The sequence below is a fragment of the Microcebus murinus genome, chromosome 10 (genome assembly GCF_040939455.1).
Source record: "Microcebus murinus isolate Inina chromosome 10, M.murinus_Inina_mat1.0, whole genome shotgun sequence".
Classification (NCBI taxonomy): domain Eukaryota; kingdom Metazoa; phylum Chordata; class Mammalia; order Primates; family Cheirogaleidae; genus Microcebus; species Microcebus murinus.
In genome coordinates this window covers 72,957,493-72,972,888 of record NC_134113.1, presented here as the reverse complement: position 1 = coordinate 72,972,888, position 15,396 = coordinate 72,957,493, and the positions used below count along the sequence as shown (strand labels likewise).

General features: G+C 38.9%; 1 protein-coding gene across 4 annotated transcripts in view; it reads left to right on the top strand.

Moving 5' to 3' along the window:
- The window catches only part of FGD4 (FYVE, RhoGEF and PH domain containing 4), a 224,276-nt gene that overhangs the window by 178,477 nt on the left and 30,403 nt on the right, over window positions 1-15,396 (top strand). For all 4 annotated transcript variants that reach the window (XM_076007489.1, XM_076007492.1, XM_076007493.1 and 1 more), the window contains exons 5-7: window positions 11,134-11,223; window positions 13,565-13,710; window positions 14,150-14,306. In XM_076007489.1, coding sequence (XP_075863604.1) covers window positions 11,134-11,223; window positions 13,565-13,710; window positions 14,150-14,306 — 393 coding nt within the window. The remainder of the gene's footprint in view (window positions 1-11,133; window positions 11,224-13,564; window positions 13,711-14,149; window positions 14,307-15,396) is intronic.

Sequence of the window (15,396 nt, the reverse complement as noted above, 5' to 3'; positions counted from 1 at the left end):
ACACCACTGCATTCTAGCCCAGTTAACGAAGCAAGATCCTGTCTTGAATGAATGAATGAGTGAGTGAATGAATGAATCTAACAGATAATCCTCATTGAAGAAGATGAATATGCAGCAAAGCATTGAAAATACACAATAACCAAGGCTGGGGTAGTTTATGCCTGTAATCCTAGTACTCTGGGAGGCCGAGGCGGGAGGATCGCTTGAGTTGGAAACCAGCTTGAATAAGAGTGAGATCCCATCTCTACAAAAACATAAAAAATTAGCCAGGTGTGGTGGCACGTGCCTTGTAGTCCAGCTACTTAGGAGACTGAGGCAGGAGGTTCTCTTGAGCGTGGGAGTTTGAGGTTGCAGTGAGCTATTATTATGCCATTGCACTCTAAATGGGACAACAAAGTGAGACTTTGTCTCCAAAAACAAATAAAAAGAAAGAAAAGAAGAAAATACAAATAACCACCCATAATTCCACCACTCAGAAGGAACTGCTTAGATATTTCACATTCCAGCTTGTTTTTCTGAGTTCTGTTTGACAAAATATATTCAGTAGCCTAATGTATGGTCTCTCTGTATCCTGTTTTGTTGGATTAAACATGGGTATTTTCCCATGTTAATTCAAACTTTCCATAAGCCTACTACTATCTGACCTCAGAAACAATTAAAGCATGGAAGTGACATGATGACACATCTGTGGGTTTTAGAAAATGAGTCAGCTGAAAGGAAAAACAGATGGAGCAGAGTGCATGGTTAGGAAGCTACTGTACTAGTCCAAGTATGACATGAAGAGGGCCTGGACAGGGGATTCGAGATGAGAGAGATTTCTAAGGACACTATGGCTGGATGCAGGGAATGAGTCAAGTTCAACTCCTAGCATGGATAAATTGCCGGATGGTGTGCCATTTAGTGAACTGCAAAAGGAAAAACACATGTTGGGGGCATAAAAATAATATTTTGACATCCTGTATTTGAGGGGCTTCTAAGAAGTCCAGGTGAAGATGCCTACTGCATAAATGGTATATTCTGGAAGCATTATGGTTTATTGGTTATGCACAAAGGCTTTGGAATTGAAAGATCTGAGTTCAGATCCCTGCTCTGTCATTTGTACCAGCTAGGTGACCATGGACATGTCACTTTAACACAACTCTCCAGGCTGTGGTTTCCTAAGATATCGATGAAATAATTGAGATGGCAGACAAGGGGAGAGTATAACATTGGGGATGAGAGGAGAGAGTAGAGTTGCTGATTAGGTTAGTTTTGTGCTACTGAGTTTATGGCACCTGCAAGACATCTGTTTGGAGATATTAATTAAGCAAGTGGAAATAAGACTGGGAGCCCAGGGGAGAGGGAGAGACTGTGCAAGGGTGTACATATCGGTGTGGTTGATATTGCCAAAGTAGACCATGCAGGAACAGGAAGCGGGCCAAGGCCTGAGCCCTAGAGCACATAAACATAATGGGAAAGGGAACATAATGAATTGTCCGAGAAGCAAAACAGCAGTGTTTTGGAACCCCAGGGCTTGAGAGGCATGGGAAACTCTGGCATATTTATGAGCTTTAAGGAAAATAATCATGGTCCACATTTAGAATATGAGACTAGGAGTTAACCTGGAGACCTAAGCCTTTTGTGGGCCTTTACAGCTAAGTGTCTCAGTGAACTCAGGTAACTGAATTAAATTGAGTAAATTTATATTGCACATATACTGTGGGTAGAGCACTATAGTGAATACCCTGAATAAACATAGTTGACATGGGGAGTTAAGATATATCAATGACTATTACTCAAGATGTCATGAGGTCAAGGGAAAAGGAGAATTCAAAGGTAAAGCCAAGTCTGATTGTCGCTGAGAGGGTAAATTCACTATTTTTTTTTTTTTTTTTTTGAGACAGAGTCTCGCTTTGTTGCCCAGGCTAGAGTGAGTGCCATGGCGTCAGCCTAGTTCACAGCAACCTCAAACTCCTGGGCTCAAGCGATCCTCCTGCCTCAGGCTCCTGAGTAGCTGGGACTACAGGCATGCGCCACCATGCCCGGCTAATTTTTCTATATATATTAGTTGGCCAATTAGTTTCTTTCTATTTATAGTAGAGACGGGGTCTCGCTCTTGCTCAGGCTGGTTTCGAACTCCTGACCTCGAGCAATCCGCCCGCCTTGGCCTCCCAGAGTGCTAGGATTACAGGCGTGAGCCACAGCGCCCGGCCTAAATTCACTATTGTTAGCAGAAATGGAGCAGTCCTGGGGAGATTCTGCAACTCCCCTAGGGGCTGGGGTTACTGAGGGACCACAGTTTAGAGGTGCTGCATAGGCTTTTTGATTGATATGTCAATTTGAGAAGTGCCCATCGAGGCCAGTGGGAAATCCTCAAGGGGCAGGGCTTAGAACTTGAGGAAAGCAGGGAAGGCCTGACTATTTTGGTGACTTGTGACTATGATTCTGAGGGCCACAGCCCCATAAGTGGGGCTCATCAGCGGTCTCTCCAGCATTGCTGAGGGGCCTGGAATTCAAGAAAGAGAAAAGGCAAACTTGGAGTAGAAGTTATCCAGGATCAGCAAGTCAGCAGTGCCAAAAGAACATGTAGGTAGCAGAGTCGAGGATGGACTTTAAGAGAATGTGGACATGAACCAGGACAATTGAGAAAGACCAGGTTCTTGGAGGTCACAATCTACAGAAAGATCCAGTTTAGCGTGGGTATGAGAGAAATGGAAAGGTAACATCTTGAAAACAGAGCAGTTGTTGTATGTGGCTTTCAAAACAAATAAAGAGGAGGGCCATACACTCTAACCTTGTGGTCAGGAGCACAGACTCAAGAGCCAGGCTCTCTGGGTTTGAATCCCAGCCCAGCCACTTACTAGCTCTGACTTTGACTTAAACTTCTTAGTACCTTCTAATATTATGAAGTGTAGACCACTTGTACAACCATAGTTGTACAGTACTTCAGAACAGTGACTTGATGCATGATAAGACTATGTATTTGTTAAATAAACATAAAATCTCATAAGTTAAAATAAATAGACTCAAGACCTGAGATGTCATTTAAGAGATCCAAAATTCAACATATTCTGCCTGGTGAATACCCCAGCACTCTCTATTAAGTTCTCTTTTAAACTAAGTTGGTCTCTCTGTGAGAGGCACAGAGATAAGTTTGCATGCTGCTGCTTTTTTAACTTAGGTTTTCTATATTTTGTTTGCTTCTCCTGCCTGAGGACCATTGGTTATTACTACGTGAGAAGCTCTCATAAGTATGTACATGGTTTTAACTTCTGGGAATTATCATCAGAAATATTTTTAAATGACTGAATTAGTCTGATATTTTACCTAGACTTGATATAGGTTAATTCAGTCATTGAATGTGTGTACATAGTAAATTCTTCTTGGTGCCTATTCTTTAATTTTTGCAAAATTCAAAGGATAGTTTAGTCTAATGTGTACTAAATGGGGATAAGAAGACCAACGTTATTCTCTCTTCACCACTACTTACTTCCTGTCTGATCTTGTGCAAGTAACCAACCCTTCCTTCTTTGTGCAAGCTCAGTTTCTCCTTCTTCCCCACCATATCTTAAAAGAATGTAATGAAAGCCTTCACATTGAAAGCTCTCGCTCATCTATTTCCCTGCCTCCTTTCAAGTTTTGAATTGGACAGTTTGGAGGATATACGTTTGGGGAAATAATTGGTGGTGGATCACAGGCAGGCTTGCACTTTCCTCCCAAAGCTTCTTAAAGGATAATGCTAAATTGACAGACTGTTTGTGCTTGTGATAATGTATTTTGAAGCACTTGGAAAGTATTAACATATATCCATTATAAATGGATATTCTTTTTTCCATAATGTGAACTTGGTGATAAATTCCTTGATGGTTACAAATCTTCCTTGAGACCCTTTTTATGGCATTATTACATGCTCTTATTTGAACATGAAGTCTGTATATTATTCCTCTACCTTCTTATTTTCTTGTTCCCCAAATCCAGAGGGATTTCTCTTTATGCAAAAGGCTATACCAGAGCAAGAACTTTGTTCTCACAGGCCTGGATTTGAATCCTGGCTCAGTCATTATATGACTGGGCAAGCTATGTGACTGTGGGCAAGTTGCTTAGCCTCTTAAAGACACAGCATCCTCACCTATAAGATGGGGGTAATAATACACCTGCTTCACAGGAATATTTAGGGTATAAATGCAATAATTCACCAGAGGCACATGGAGTAGTGTACATAAGTACTCACGAAATAGCGGTGGTCGTCACTTTCTCCCACTTGTGATAGCTTCCCTTGATTTTCCCCACTCCTTAGTTTTTTGAGAAAGAATCTGTAAAATTTAGGTATATTACAGAAAGAAAAGATGTATAAGACAAGTTAGAGATTTTAAGGTGCTTTTTCAGATGATAGGACAGTTATACAACATTCACATATCATTGTGATCTAATTTTAAATTATTAAATATCAGCCTGTAGGCACATCAAAGAGAATGATGTGTGATCAGACATACACAGTCACATCAAAATTTTGATGCATCTCATGCATTGTACAAAATCAAATGTTTATTCCCGAGTGGACACTACTTTTTACACGAGAATGGGCTTCAGGATGACAAGAGATGCATGTGCCTGTACAAAGCTACACCCTCTTTCTCCACGGAAGAACATGATTCTTAGCCTCCCAGGCTGCTAAGATTATAGGCATGAGCCATCATAGCTGGCTGCTATTTGTAGTTTTGAGTGAATATTTTTTAGGAAAAAAAAAAAAAAACAACTTCCTGCTTAAAATGAAATCACATATGACAACGTGAATTGAAGAGTTATAAAGTATATATCAATATCTGATTTGTTTTAAAATAATTGGAGATTTTGCCCTCAAAGCATCTCTCAGGAAACTGTCATTGTTCTTGGCATTTACAAAATTCTTCCCAGAATGTCGGCTCCCCTACCTGGTCGTTTTGAGACGTGTGTCTGGGTGGATGGCACTAAGAATTTGAAGTGTGAATCGCTGGCTCCACAGAAGCATTTTCTGCCTGTCCAGTTAATGAACTCTGTGAGCCGCAGCAGGAGGTCTTTGTCCTGCCTTCTGCCATATGGAAGAGTCATGCCAAAAGGTCTGAAAAGAGCTGCAGGAGCTGGTGACATCTGCAGATGAGTGGGTAGGATGGATCCCGCAGTGCATTCAGCAGCCAGTGGGGTACAATGAGTAACAACCAGGCTTGAACCTAAGCCTGGAGAGAAAAGAGATCTCTCCCAAAGGGCATTGAAGGTGTAAGTGCACACAGCAATCACCTAGGAAGTGCATTAAGCAGAAAGAGAAAAAGGAACTGTATGCTCAATTATTGTAAGAGGAGTGTATCTTTTTTTTCTGCTAGTTTAGATATCTTCTAATGTATTTTTTATTTTATTTTTTTTGAGACAGAGTCTCACTCTGTTGCCCGGGCTAGAGTGCCATGGCGTCAGCCTAGCTCACAACAAACTCAAACTCCTGGATTCAAGCAATCCTTCTGTCTCAGCCTCCTGAGTAGCTGGGACTACAGGCATGCACCACCATGCCCGGCTAATTTTTTCTATATATTTTTAGTTGGCCAGTTAATTTCTTTTTGTTTTTAGTAGAGATGGGGTCTCGCTCTTGTTCAGGCTAGTCTTGAACTCCTGAGCTTAAACGGTCTGCCCACCTCGGCCTCCTAGAGGGCTAGGATTACAGGTGTGAGCCAGCATGCCCAGCCCCTCTTCTAATGTAGTGTGTGTGTGTGTGTGTGTGTGTGTGTGTGTGTGTGTGTGTGTGTGTGTGTGTGTGACAGAGTCTCGCTTTGTTGCCCAGGCTAGAGTGAGTGCCATGGCGTCAGCCTAGCTCACAGCAACCTCAAACTCCTGGGCTCAGGAGATCCTACTGCCTCAGCCTCCCGAGTAGCTGGGACTACAGGCATGCGCCACCATGCCTGGCTAATTTTTTCTCTATTTATTAGTTGGCCAATTAATTTCTTTCTATTTATAGTAGAGACGGAGTCTTGCTCTTGCTCTTGCTCAGGCTAGTTTCAAACTCCTAACCTCGAGCAATCCACCCGCCTCAGCCTCCCAGAGTGCTAGGATCACAGGTGTGAGCCACCGTGCCTGGCCTCTTCTAATGTATTTTTTGAGGCAATACCTTAGAAATCAGCTTTCAGTTTACAAGTATAGTATCATGTATGTATTTACAAATTAACGCAATCCCTTTAGTTTAAAAGGGGATATCAAAAGTAAGATGCTTTTTAAATAGCATTTGTGAAAAATTTGTAAATTATAAATTATTTTGAAAAGTCAAGCCTGTTTATTACACTCCGGTAGAAGAAAATGGGATTATTGATTAAACCAATATTGTGTGACCATTACTGTTTCCCAAAGGATCACTGAGAATAAATTGACTTCTTAGTAAAGTGCTTAGCTCAAAGTAGGAGTCACATAATTTTGAAGTGGCAAACATTTTTTTTAAAAAAAGCAGTATTTGTGTACTTAACTTTGTGATTTAAAAAAGTAGACTGGGCCTGGTGGCTCATGACTGTAATCCCAGCACTTTGGAAGGCCAAGGAGGGAGGATCGCTTGAGACCAGGAGTTTGAAACCAGCCTGGGCAACCTTGTCTCTATAAAAGGTTAGCTGGGTATGGTGGCAAGCACCTGTAGTCCCAGCTACTCTGGAGGCTGAGGTGGAAGGATTGATTGAGCCCAGGAGTTTGAGTCTCAGCTATGATTGAACTTAAGCTTAATAATTAAGCTTACTTAACATTAAGCTTAAACTATGATTGCACCACTGCACTCTAGCCTAAGGCAACACAGCAAGACCCTATCCCCCCCCAAAAAAAAAAAATCAAGCTGTGGCCTTGGGGTATGAGCAATTTTAAAACTATTTTTTTTTGGTGCCATGACTCTGATGCGAAAAAACACTTTAGTTATACATCAATCTAATAGAGTAATAAAGCCCCATCCGTGCAGATAAAGCATATATTTCTCCTTAAGTGTACTCATAGATGAGTATCAGTAAATACACAAAGTAATTTTTAAAGTTGGATGCCACTGTAGTGTACTATGATTATTATTACATCAAAATGACTGAATTTTGTACACCTGATAATTATTACCAAAATGCCGAAAAGTCCGAAAATAGAATTTATGTTGAAAAAATACATATATAAATTAAAATGCATACTATTATAGTACTACATTTCATTCTTAGCAAATAGTTTATACTTTATCAGTCTGTCTACTTATAGGCATATATTACAGTCTCGGGTTTTTTTGGAAAGAAAGATGAGAGTGAAACTATATAGTGCACAATTACTTAAATCATATACTCTCCTATCTGGTTGTTACCTGACATAGTCACCTTCTGGCTGTGTGACCCTGGCCTCTTTGAGCCTCAGGGTTTTGTTGTATGTGTGCTGCTTATAAAACAGCAATAATAATGTTACTTATTTTACGGAACTTTAAGGATTGGTCCGTTTATGTAAAATGCTGTACAGTGTCTGGCACATAACAAGCAATGAGTGAATGTGGTAACTGTTCTTATTATGGTGATATTATTGTTGTGATTAACCTAAAGCAAGGCTCCAATGAGTCCACGATTTCCTTATCTCCTCCACAAATCCCTCATAACTCTTCTGCAAGCATATATGTGTGTAAGTGAATGTTTGAACTGGACGTCGTCAGCAAGCTTACTTTTGCTTATCTGTGTGTTGGCTTTGGCAAGGTCAGGGACCTAATGTGTAGAAGACCATCTGTGTGGAAGGGGCATACCTTTTGCTAAAAACTGCTGGCATCGCCTTTGGAATTTGCAAAATAGGGCCAGGATATCGACAATTTGCTAGGTTCAGCTGAAGTATGCTTTGCAGTCAGCAAAGATCGTTTCTTCTAAGCTTCCTATTTAAGATTTTGTAGAATTGTGGAAGACCTCTGGGGTGACCTCCTTGCACAGCAATAATGGTTAAGACTGTTTGTTGGTTAACATATCCTGTGACTTATGAAAGATCTATTATTTTATCATTGCACAAATTCTGCTGGGTTGTTTTCTTTGAAGATATTGTCAAAGCTGTTATCAGAACATATAAAAGTGTGAGTCAGTAAGCTACATCATCACTAAGGGCTTTACAAGAAAACTGATAAAATCATTAATACAACATGGATGTATGACTATCTCAGATGCATTTTGCTATGTGATAGAAGCTAGAGTCAAAAGGCACATACAAAAAAAAAAAAAAGCACTTACAGAGTGATTCCATTCACTGACAGATCAGTGGTTACCAGGAGCTGGAGGTGGGAGCAGAGAGAGGGTTGACTACAAAGGAATACAAGAAAAACTTAGGCGTAATGGAAATATACTCTGTCTTAACTGTGGTAGTAGTTGTTACATGATTGTATGCATTTATCAAAACTCCTAGAACTATACATCAAAACGAGTGAATTTTACTGTTTATAAATTATGCCTCAGTAGATCTGGCCTAATGAAACAAAAGAAAGGGCTTATAGCATTGATGCAGGGGAATATTTGTGAATATGAAAGCTAGCATATTTCAGTATCTTCCTCTGAAATGTTGATAGGTTTCTTATATAATTACCACATATTTGTATTTATTTATTACAGATTTGAAAGTGGTGGCTCAGGCCTGTAATCCTAGTACTCTGGGAGGCCGAGGCGGGAAGATCGCTCAAGGTCAGGAGTTCGAAACCAGCCTGAGCAAGAGCAAGACCCCATCTCTACTATAAATAGAAAGAAATTAATTGGCCAACTAATATATAGAGAAAAAATTAGCCCGGCATGGTGGTGCATGCCTGTAGTCCCAGCTACTCGGGAGGCTGAGGCAGCAGAATTGCTTGAGCCCAGGAGTTTGAGGTTGCTGTGAGCTAGGCTGACTCCACGGCACTCACTCTAGCCTGGGCAACAAAGTGAGACTCTGTCTCAAAAAAAAAAAATGTAACGGGAGTGCCAGGCAGTCAACCAACAATGCCACTACTTTTTCCCAAGTTTATTAAATCAAAACTTTGACTAACTGTAGAATTTGACAACCATATGATTCTTATTTTAGTGTTTCCGAGACCACAGGTTATTTAAATACTATTGTATTAGTTTACCTAAAGACTTCACATAAAAGTATCTCATTCCAATGCTGCTGTAAGAAGCAACACATAAACTTTCCACAGTAGAACAGATACAGCATAAAGCATATAAAACATAAAGTAGATCTCGTGTGTTGAACACAGTGAAGCATGCATAGAACTTAGTTGCATTTATACAGAGTTTAAAATGTAGTATTTATACACAAAAAATTAGATACTGGCTTAAAATATACTTTGGTCTACTTTGCACTAGAGTTTTTCCTAAAATCTTAATTGTACTTCATAATCTCCTACAGTGAAAGGTTATTTCAGCAAAGTACTAGGTAGTAGTTTCTCAAAGATTTACATATGAAATATAAAATAAGTTCTAATGGGACCAAGCCCAAGGGCCTTAAATAGTCGAAGAAGTCTCCAAGGAAAAGGCATGGAAATTCACCAGGCTGTCAAAAGGAAAGTAAGTTTCAGGTACAGCAAGAGCATATGTTACGCTGAGAGGATAGAAAGAAGAAAGGTTTGAGGGTGGCCAGGGTCATGTTAGAATGATAATCAAACATGCATTTGATTGGTATGTTCAGAGGGACAGGTGCCTGTAAAAATAAAATGAGAAGTTGGTCACAATGGTGCCTGCCTTAGTCCCAGATACTTGGAAGACTGAGGCAGGAGGATCGCTTGAGGAGTTTGAGCTCTGGGTAACATAGTAAGACTTCATCTCTTAAAAACAGTAAAAAACATATACACAGACACACACACACATATTTATATAATTTGTAAAGGATACAATGAGAAGTTTGAGGAGGTGAGTATAGGTTTGAATGACCGTGATTGGTACATAGAGTCTAGATTTTATCCTGTCAATGAGAGGAGGACTAGTGAAGGGTTTTTTTTTTGTTTTTTTGTTTTTTTTTCCCCCTGTGGGAAGTAGGATTATGTGTGCAATGCAGAGATTTAGAAAGATTCTTCATACAGCAATATGCAGGGTGGGCTAAAGCCAAAAGGTACTGGAATCAGATCATTTGGAAACTGTTGATTTATCTGGGCTTAAGATGAAATGAGTGAAACAGGGTGGCATTGATGAAAGCTTAAAGAATAAATGCTAAAGACATAATATGATGAATAGGCCTCAGTGGCTGTCTGTATGTAATTGTAGAGAACTAAGCTACTGTAATTCAAGATTCCAATGCTGGGTAACTAGAAAAGGATGGTACCACTAACAGAATGGAAAAGTTTAAGGATTGGTGGTAGGGTAGAGGTTTTCCAGAAAAGATGGGTTTAGTCTTGTGTTGCATGTCAAAGTAGTAATAAATGTCCAGCAATAGTTAGGTATGTGAGACTGCTACTCATTCATTCATTCTGCAATATTATATTGAATGTCAGTTTTTTTATTGAAGCATTGTAGTAAGAACAGGAGATAGAGGAGCTAATAAGAAAAAATGTTCCTATCATCATGAAACTGCAAGGTTATACATATATATATATATGGGTAAAATAAATATATACTGAAGAAATAATAATAAAGTGTCATTTAATGCAAAGTATTAATATGGGTGGAGGAGGTGAGGGGGGAGCATAGATGAAACAAGACTTAACAATGAGTTTAGAGTTGCAGAATCTCAGTGATAGACACATGGGGGGGTCGTCATCTTACTATTTTCTTTATTATATAATTGAACTTTTTCATAATAAAATATTTTTGTAAGGCAAAAAGTTACATGCATGGAGCTAATGATGAGACAAACTGAGAGAGTGATGAAATCATTTCCAAAGAGTAGCATGAGAAACATAGGGGGAAATGAGGAAAGTATAGTGCTTGGAACAGAAAAGGAGAAAAGGTATTTCAAGGAAGAGGTAGAAGTAGTGTGGACTGCTGCAGAGGTCAAAGAAGTAGCTACAGTTTAAATCTAGCAGAGTGTTTGTTTCTAATTTTGTTAATTTCTGGTTGGATGTTCCTTGATAGAAAAAGCAGTCAGATACCTGAGAAGCTTCAGAAGACTCTTCGGATCAGACCATTTGAAGAACTGTTTATTCCTTGAGAAATATTGGCCAAGGTTTCTTTCCTGATGTGTAAATATCTGTTCCATTTTTAGGAAACGAATGAGCAAAAACTTCACAAAATAGCCAATGAACTCTTGCTTACAGAAAGAGCTTATGTTAATCGACTCGACCTCTTAGATCAGGTAATATTTTCTTCTTCAGAATTATTTTGTGTTTTGACAGTGTGCATCATTTTAACCTAGTGATTAAAGTGTTTTTGAAACTGCAAGAAGGACCTGTTTTCTAGCTAATGAAAGTTACTTGTTCAAGGAAGTCTCTTAGCACTTTTAGCTTTCTCAGTGAATTCACTAAGTATAAGCATTTTTGTGATTCATAAAGAGAAGTTTCTCTCTGTATGAGTCACAAAACACTTTTATCTGTGCCTTGTAACCTTAAATACTAGTGTGCTTCTTGACCTTTTATTGTAATCCTTGGGGCCATGTTACCATTTTTTTTTTTTTTTTTTTTTGAGACAGAGTCTCACTTGCCCAGGCTAGAGTGAGTGCCGTGGCGTCAGCTTGGCTCACAGCAACCTCAATCTCCGGGGCTCAGCGATCCTACTGCCTCAGCCTCCCGAGCAGCTGGGACTACAGGCATGCACCACCATGCCCGGCTAATTTTTTGTATATATATTTTTAGTTGGTCAATTAATTTCTTTCTATTTTTGGTAGAGACGGGGTCTCGCTCAGGCTGGTTTTGAACTCCTGACCCTGAGCAATCCGCCCGCCTCGGCCTCCCAAAGTGCTAGGATTACAGGCGTGAGCCACCACGCCCGGCCTCATGTTACCATTTTTATCTAGACAAGATATTGGTATTTGCATTGCTCACATGCTGTTCATCTCACTTGCTGTTCAGCACCACGTGAGTGATCTCAGCTGGTGTAGTCATAGGGCCAGAAGGGATTTTGAGAGTTCACTTGTTCAACTTTGCATGAAACATTTATTTAATACAGTGCCTAGCATAAAGTTGTCCAGTCAGTATTTGTTGAATATGTTAAGTCTGCTTTATCACATTTTGTACTTCATCGTGGTGGAGCCTTGAGTATCATTTCAGATATACATTTGGAAAGTTTAAAAAAGCATCATAAGAATAACTTGAAAACTGGGGCATCTTAAATCCTGTTTCAGCAATAAAGAACAGGACAGTTGGTAGATTATCTGCTAATACAGACTCCTTGTTAGAAGAGAAAGCTGCCATGTTTGAGTGTTAATTGTAAGAGTTGTCCCACTTCTGCCGCTGGAAAACTGGAATTTCATGGAACCAGGAGTTTCTGGGCCACCTCCTTATCACTGGTTCCAAGAGCAAATGACATCCCTGCTAGGGTGAGCCCTGAGGAGCCAGTTTAAGCATTGTGTTCTTTGAAATAATGAGTTTATGGTTGGCAAATACTCATTTTTCAAGGAATTTTAGTGTAAGGCAAAATCAAAATCATGTGAAGTTTACAACTTTGAAACAACTTTTCTTTCTCATGGGAATTACAGACTTTTAGGTATTCTCATAGTGGAGATATGTCTTTTCTGCTTTATCAAGGTGTGTCATTTTTGTTAGCCAAATAACTTGTCAGCTCCTGTTGCTGACCCTTTCGAATTTTAGAGTCTTAATTACCATAGTATCCTATCTGTTGGAGTCTCTAAGGACATAATTTTGTGTTCTTTTTGCCTCCCAAGAAAATGCAATGGAGGTGAATTTAGAAAATTAACAACCATCTGGACATTATGAAGGAACAGACCTCCTTCTGCCTACACTTAACAGTGGCAATTAAGAGGTATAGTAGCCATAGTGGAGTATAGCTAAGACTGCAAGTTGGTTTTTGTTTTTTTTTATTGTCTTCAAGGTACCTGTTACTATGTACAGAAGAGGTTTTTTTTTTTCCCCTGCACATATCAATGTTTTACATTATCTTGCATTACTATTTCCTAAAAGCAAGTAAACATCTGATAACTAAAGTATTCTTTTGTTCATTCACTGGCCAGGTATTAAATACCTGTTTTGTTGTAGGAACTAAATCATGATATCCCCCTTCCCAAAGAGCATATGATTTTAGGAGGAAAAATGAGATTTATGTTAACAAGCTACAATAAAGGGCAACATGGAATAAGTGCCATAGATATCACTCAAAACATAAAGTAAAACAATACCACAATTATTGTGTATATATATTTTCCCATCTCTTAACTCTGTGGATAGGAAGGTAAATCCTATTAACCTTTCTGGCACAGAAAAGGTAAATTATTATTCCTACAGCTAGGGGCATAGGTAAGATAGGTCCTAGGTTAGAATCAAAGCTTCCTAATTTTTATTCTTGGTTCTTCTAAATCAAAGCATATACTCAATCCTACATTTCAAATAGTAATTGATTTCTTGAACCATGAACTTTTCAAATTGTTTAACAAACAGTTACTAAGAACCCACTATGTGCTTAGCACAGTGCTAGGTGGTTAACCAGTAAATTGGAGGTAATGTTTGTTTTATTCTCTTATTCAGGTATTTTATTGTAAACTATTGGAAGAAGCAAACCGAGGTTCATTTCCAGCAGAGATGGTGAATAAAATCTTTTCAAATATTTCATCAATAAATGCCTTCCATAGTAAATTCCTATTGCCAGAGCTGGAGAAACGAATGCAAGAATGGTAAGAGGAGTAGACGGCAAAATGACGTTCCAAAAGACAGTCATACAAGATGCTGTGTTTTTCCTCTACTAAATTGAAATACAAATGCCACACAACAGCTGTAGCTAGACATCTGTGCTAAATTTGTACATTAAAGACCACTGATAGAAGTTGTACATTTTCAGCTTTGATGAAAAAGATTTCATGTCTACTTTCCAAACTGTCTTTTGACTTACGAAGACAAGATATCGGGGTAATCTGGACCTTCAAGAATTCCATAGCATCTTTTTTTGCTATGCTATTCCTAAACCCCCTTTCAAAAGATGCTTTCAGTGTTACAGCAAGGTGGGTCTGCTGATGCACAGGGTGTGTGTGGAAAGTGATTCTGCTTCATCTGGAGTCCTGTTAATTTGCTCATTCTATACACAATCTTAATGGCCTATTTCTATATTTAATATAGGGAAACCACTCCTAGAATTGGAGACATCCTTCAGAAATTGGCACCATTCCTTAAGATGTATGGAGAATATGTGAAGGGATTTGATAATGCAATGGAATTGGTTAAAAACATGACAGAACGTAGTCTGCAGTTCAAAGCAGTGGTTGAAGAAATTCAGGTAATCAGACTATTTTGTTCAAGGCTGTAAGTTAATTTTTATCAGTGTCTATGTAAATTTCCAAAGGGAGTTTCCACGCAGGTGTGTCCTTCTCTTGCATTCTTTCAGGGGTTGCAGTGTTACAAGGAATATAAATGAATATAAAGAATGATTGCTGTAAACCCTGAGATTTTGGAAACTATTGTTTTTGTCACTTTATATCCTGATTTTCTTCTGTTTCACCAAAGCTGGATAACACATTTTAATACCACCTTAGTAATTTCCATTTGATTTTCTAATAACTGTTAATCTTATTCTTTCATGCAATTTAAATATTGACAAGGAATATGTTAGATCCCATAAGATTCCAGGAGTAGGGATTCTTTTGCTCCTTGAATGCCTTCTTTTGTGTCATATAAATATTTTTATTGTACTATTTTAATTCCTCTGCTTTTTAAACTATTTTTTGAGTTATTTTTTAGTGGCTGCTCTTAAGATTACAATATTCATCTTAATTTATCACAGTGCACTTCAGATTATACTAACCTTAATTCTAATAAAATAGACACTTCGCTCTCATATAGTTTTGTTCCCTCCTCCATACTCTGTGCTATTAGTGTCCTGTATATCAGCAGTCCTCAACCTTTTTGGTACCAGGGACCATTTTCATGGAAGACAATTTTTCCACAGACTGGGAAAGTGGGGGATGGTTTCAGTATGATTCAGGCACACTACAATTATTGTGCACATTATTCCTATTATTATTTCATTATAATATATAATGAAATAATTATACAACTCACCATAGTTGGAGACCCCTGCTTATATATTACTTTTTTTTTTTTTTTTTTTTTTTTGAGACAGAGTCTAGCTCTGTTGCCCGGGCTAGAGTGCCGTGGCATCAGCCTAGCTCATAGCAATCTCAAATTCCTGGCCTTAAGCAATCCTTCTGCCTCAGCCTCCCGAGTAGCTGGGACTATAGGCATGAGCCACCATGCCCGGCTAATTTTTTCTGTATATTTTTAGTTGGCCAATTAATTTCTTTTATTTTTAGTTGAGACAAGGTCTCGCTCTTGCTCAGGCTGGTTTCGAACTCCTGACCTTGAGCAAT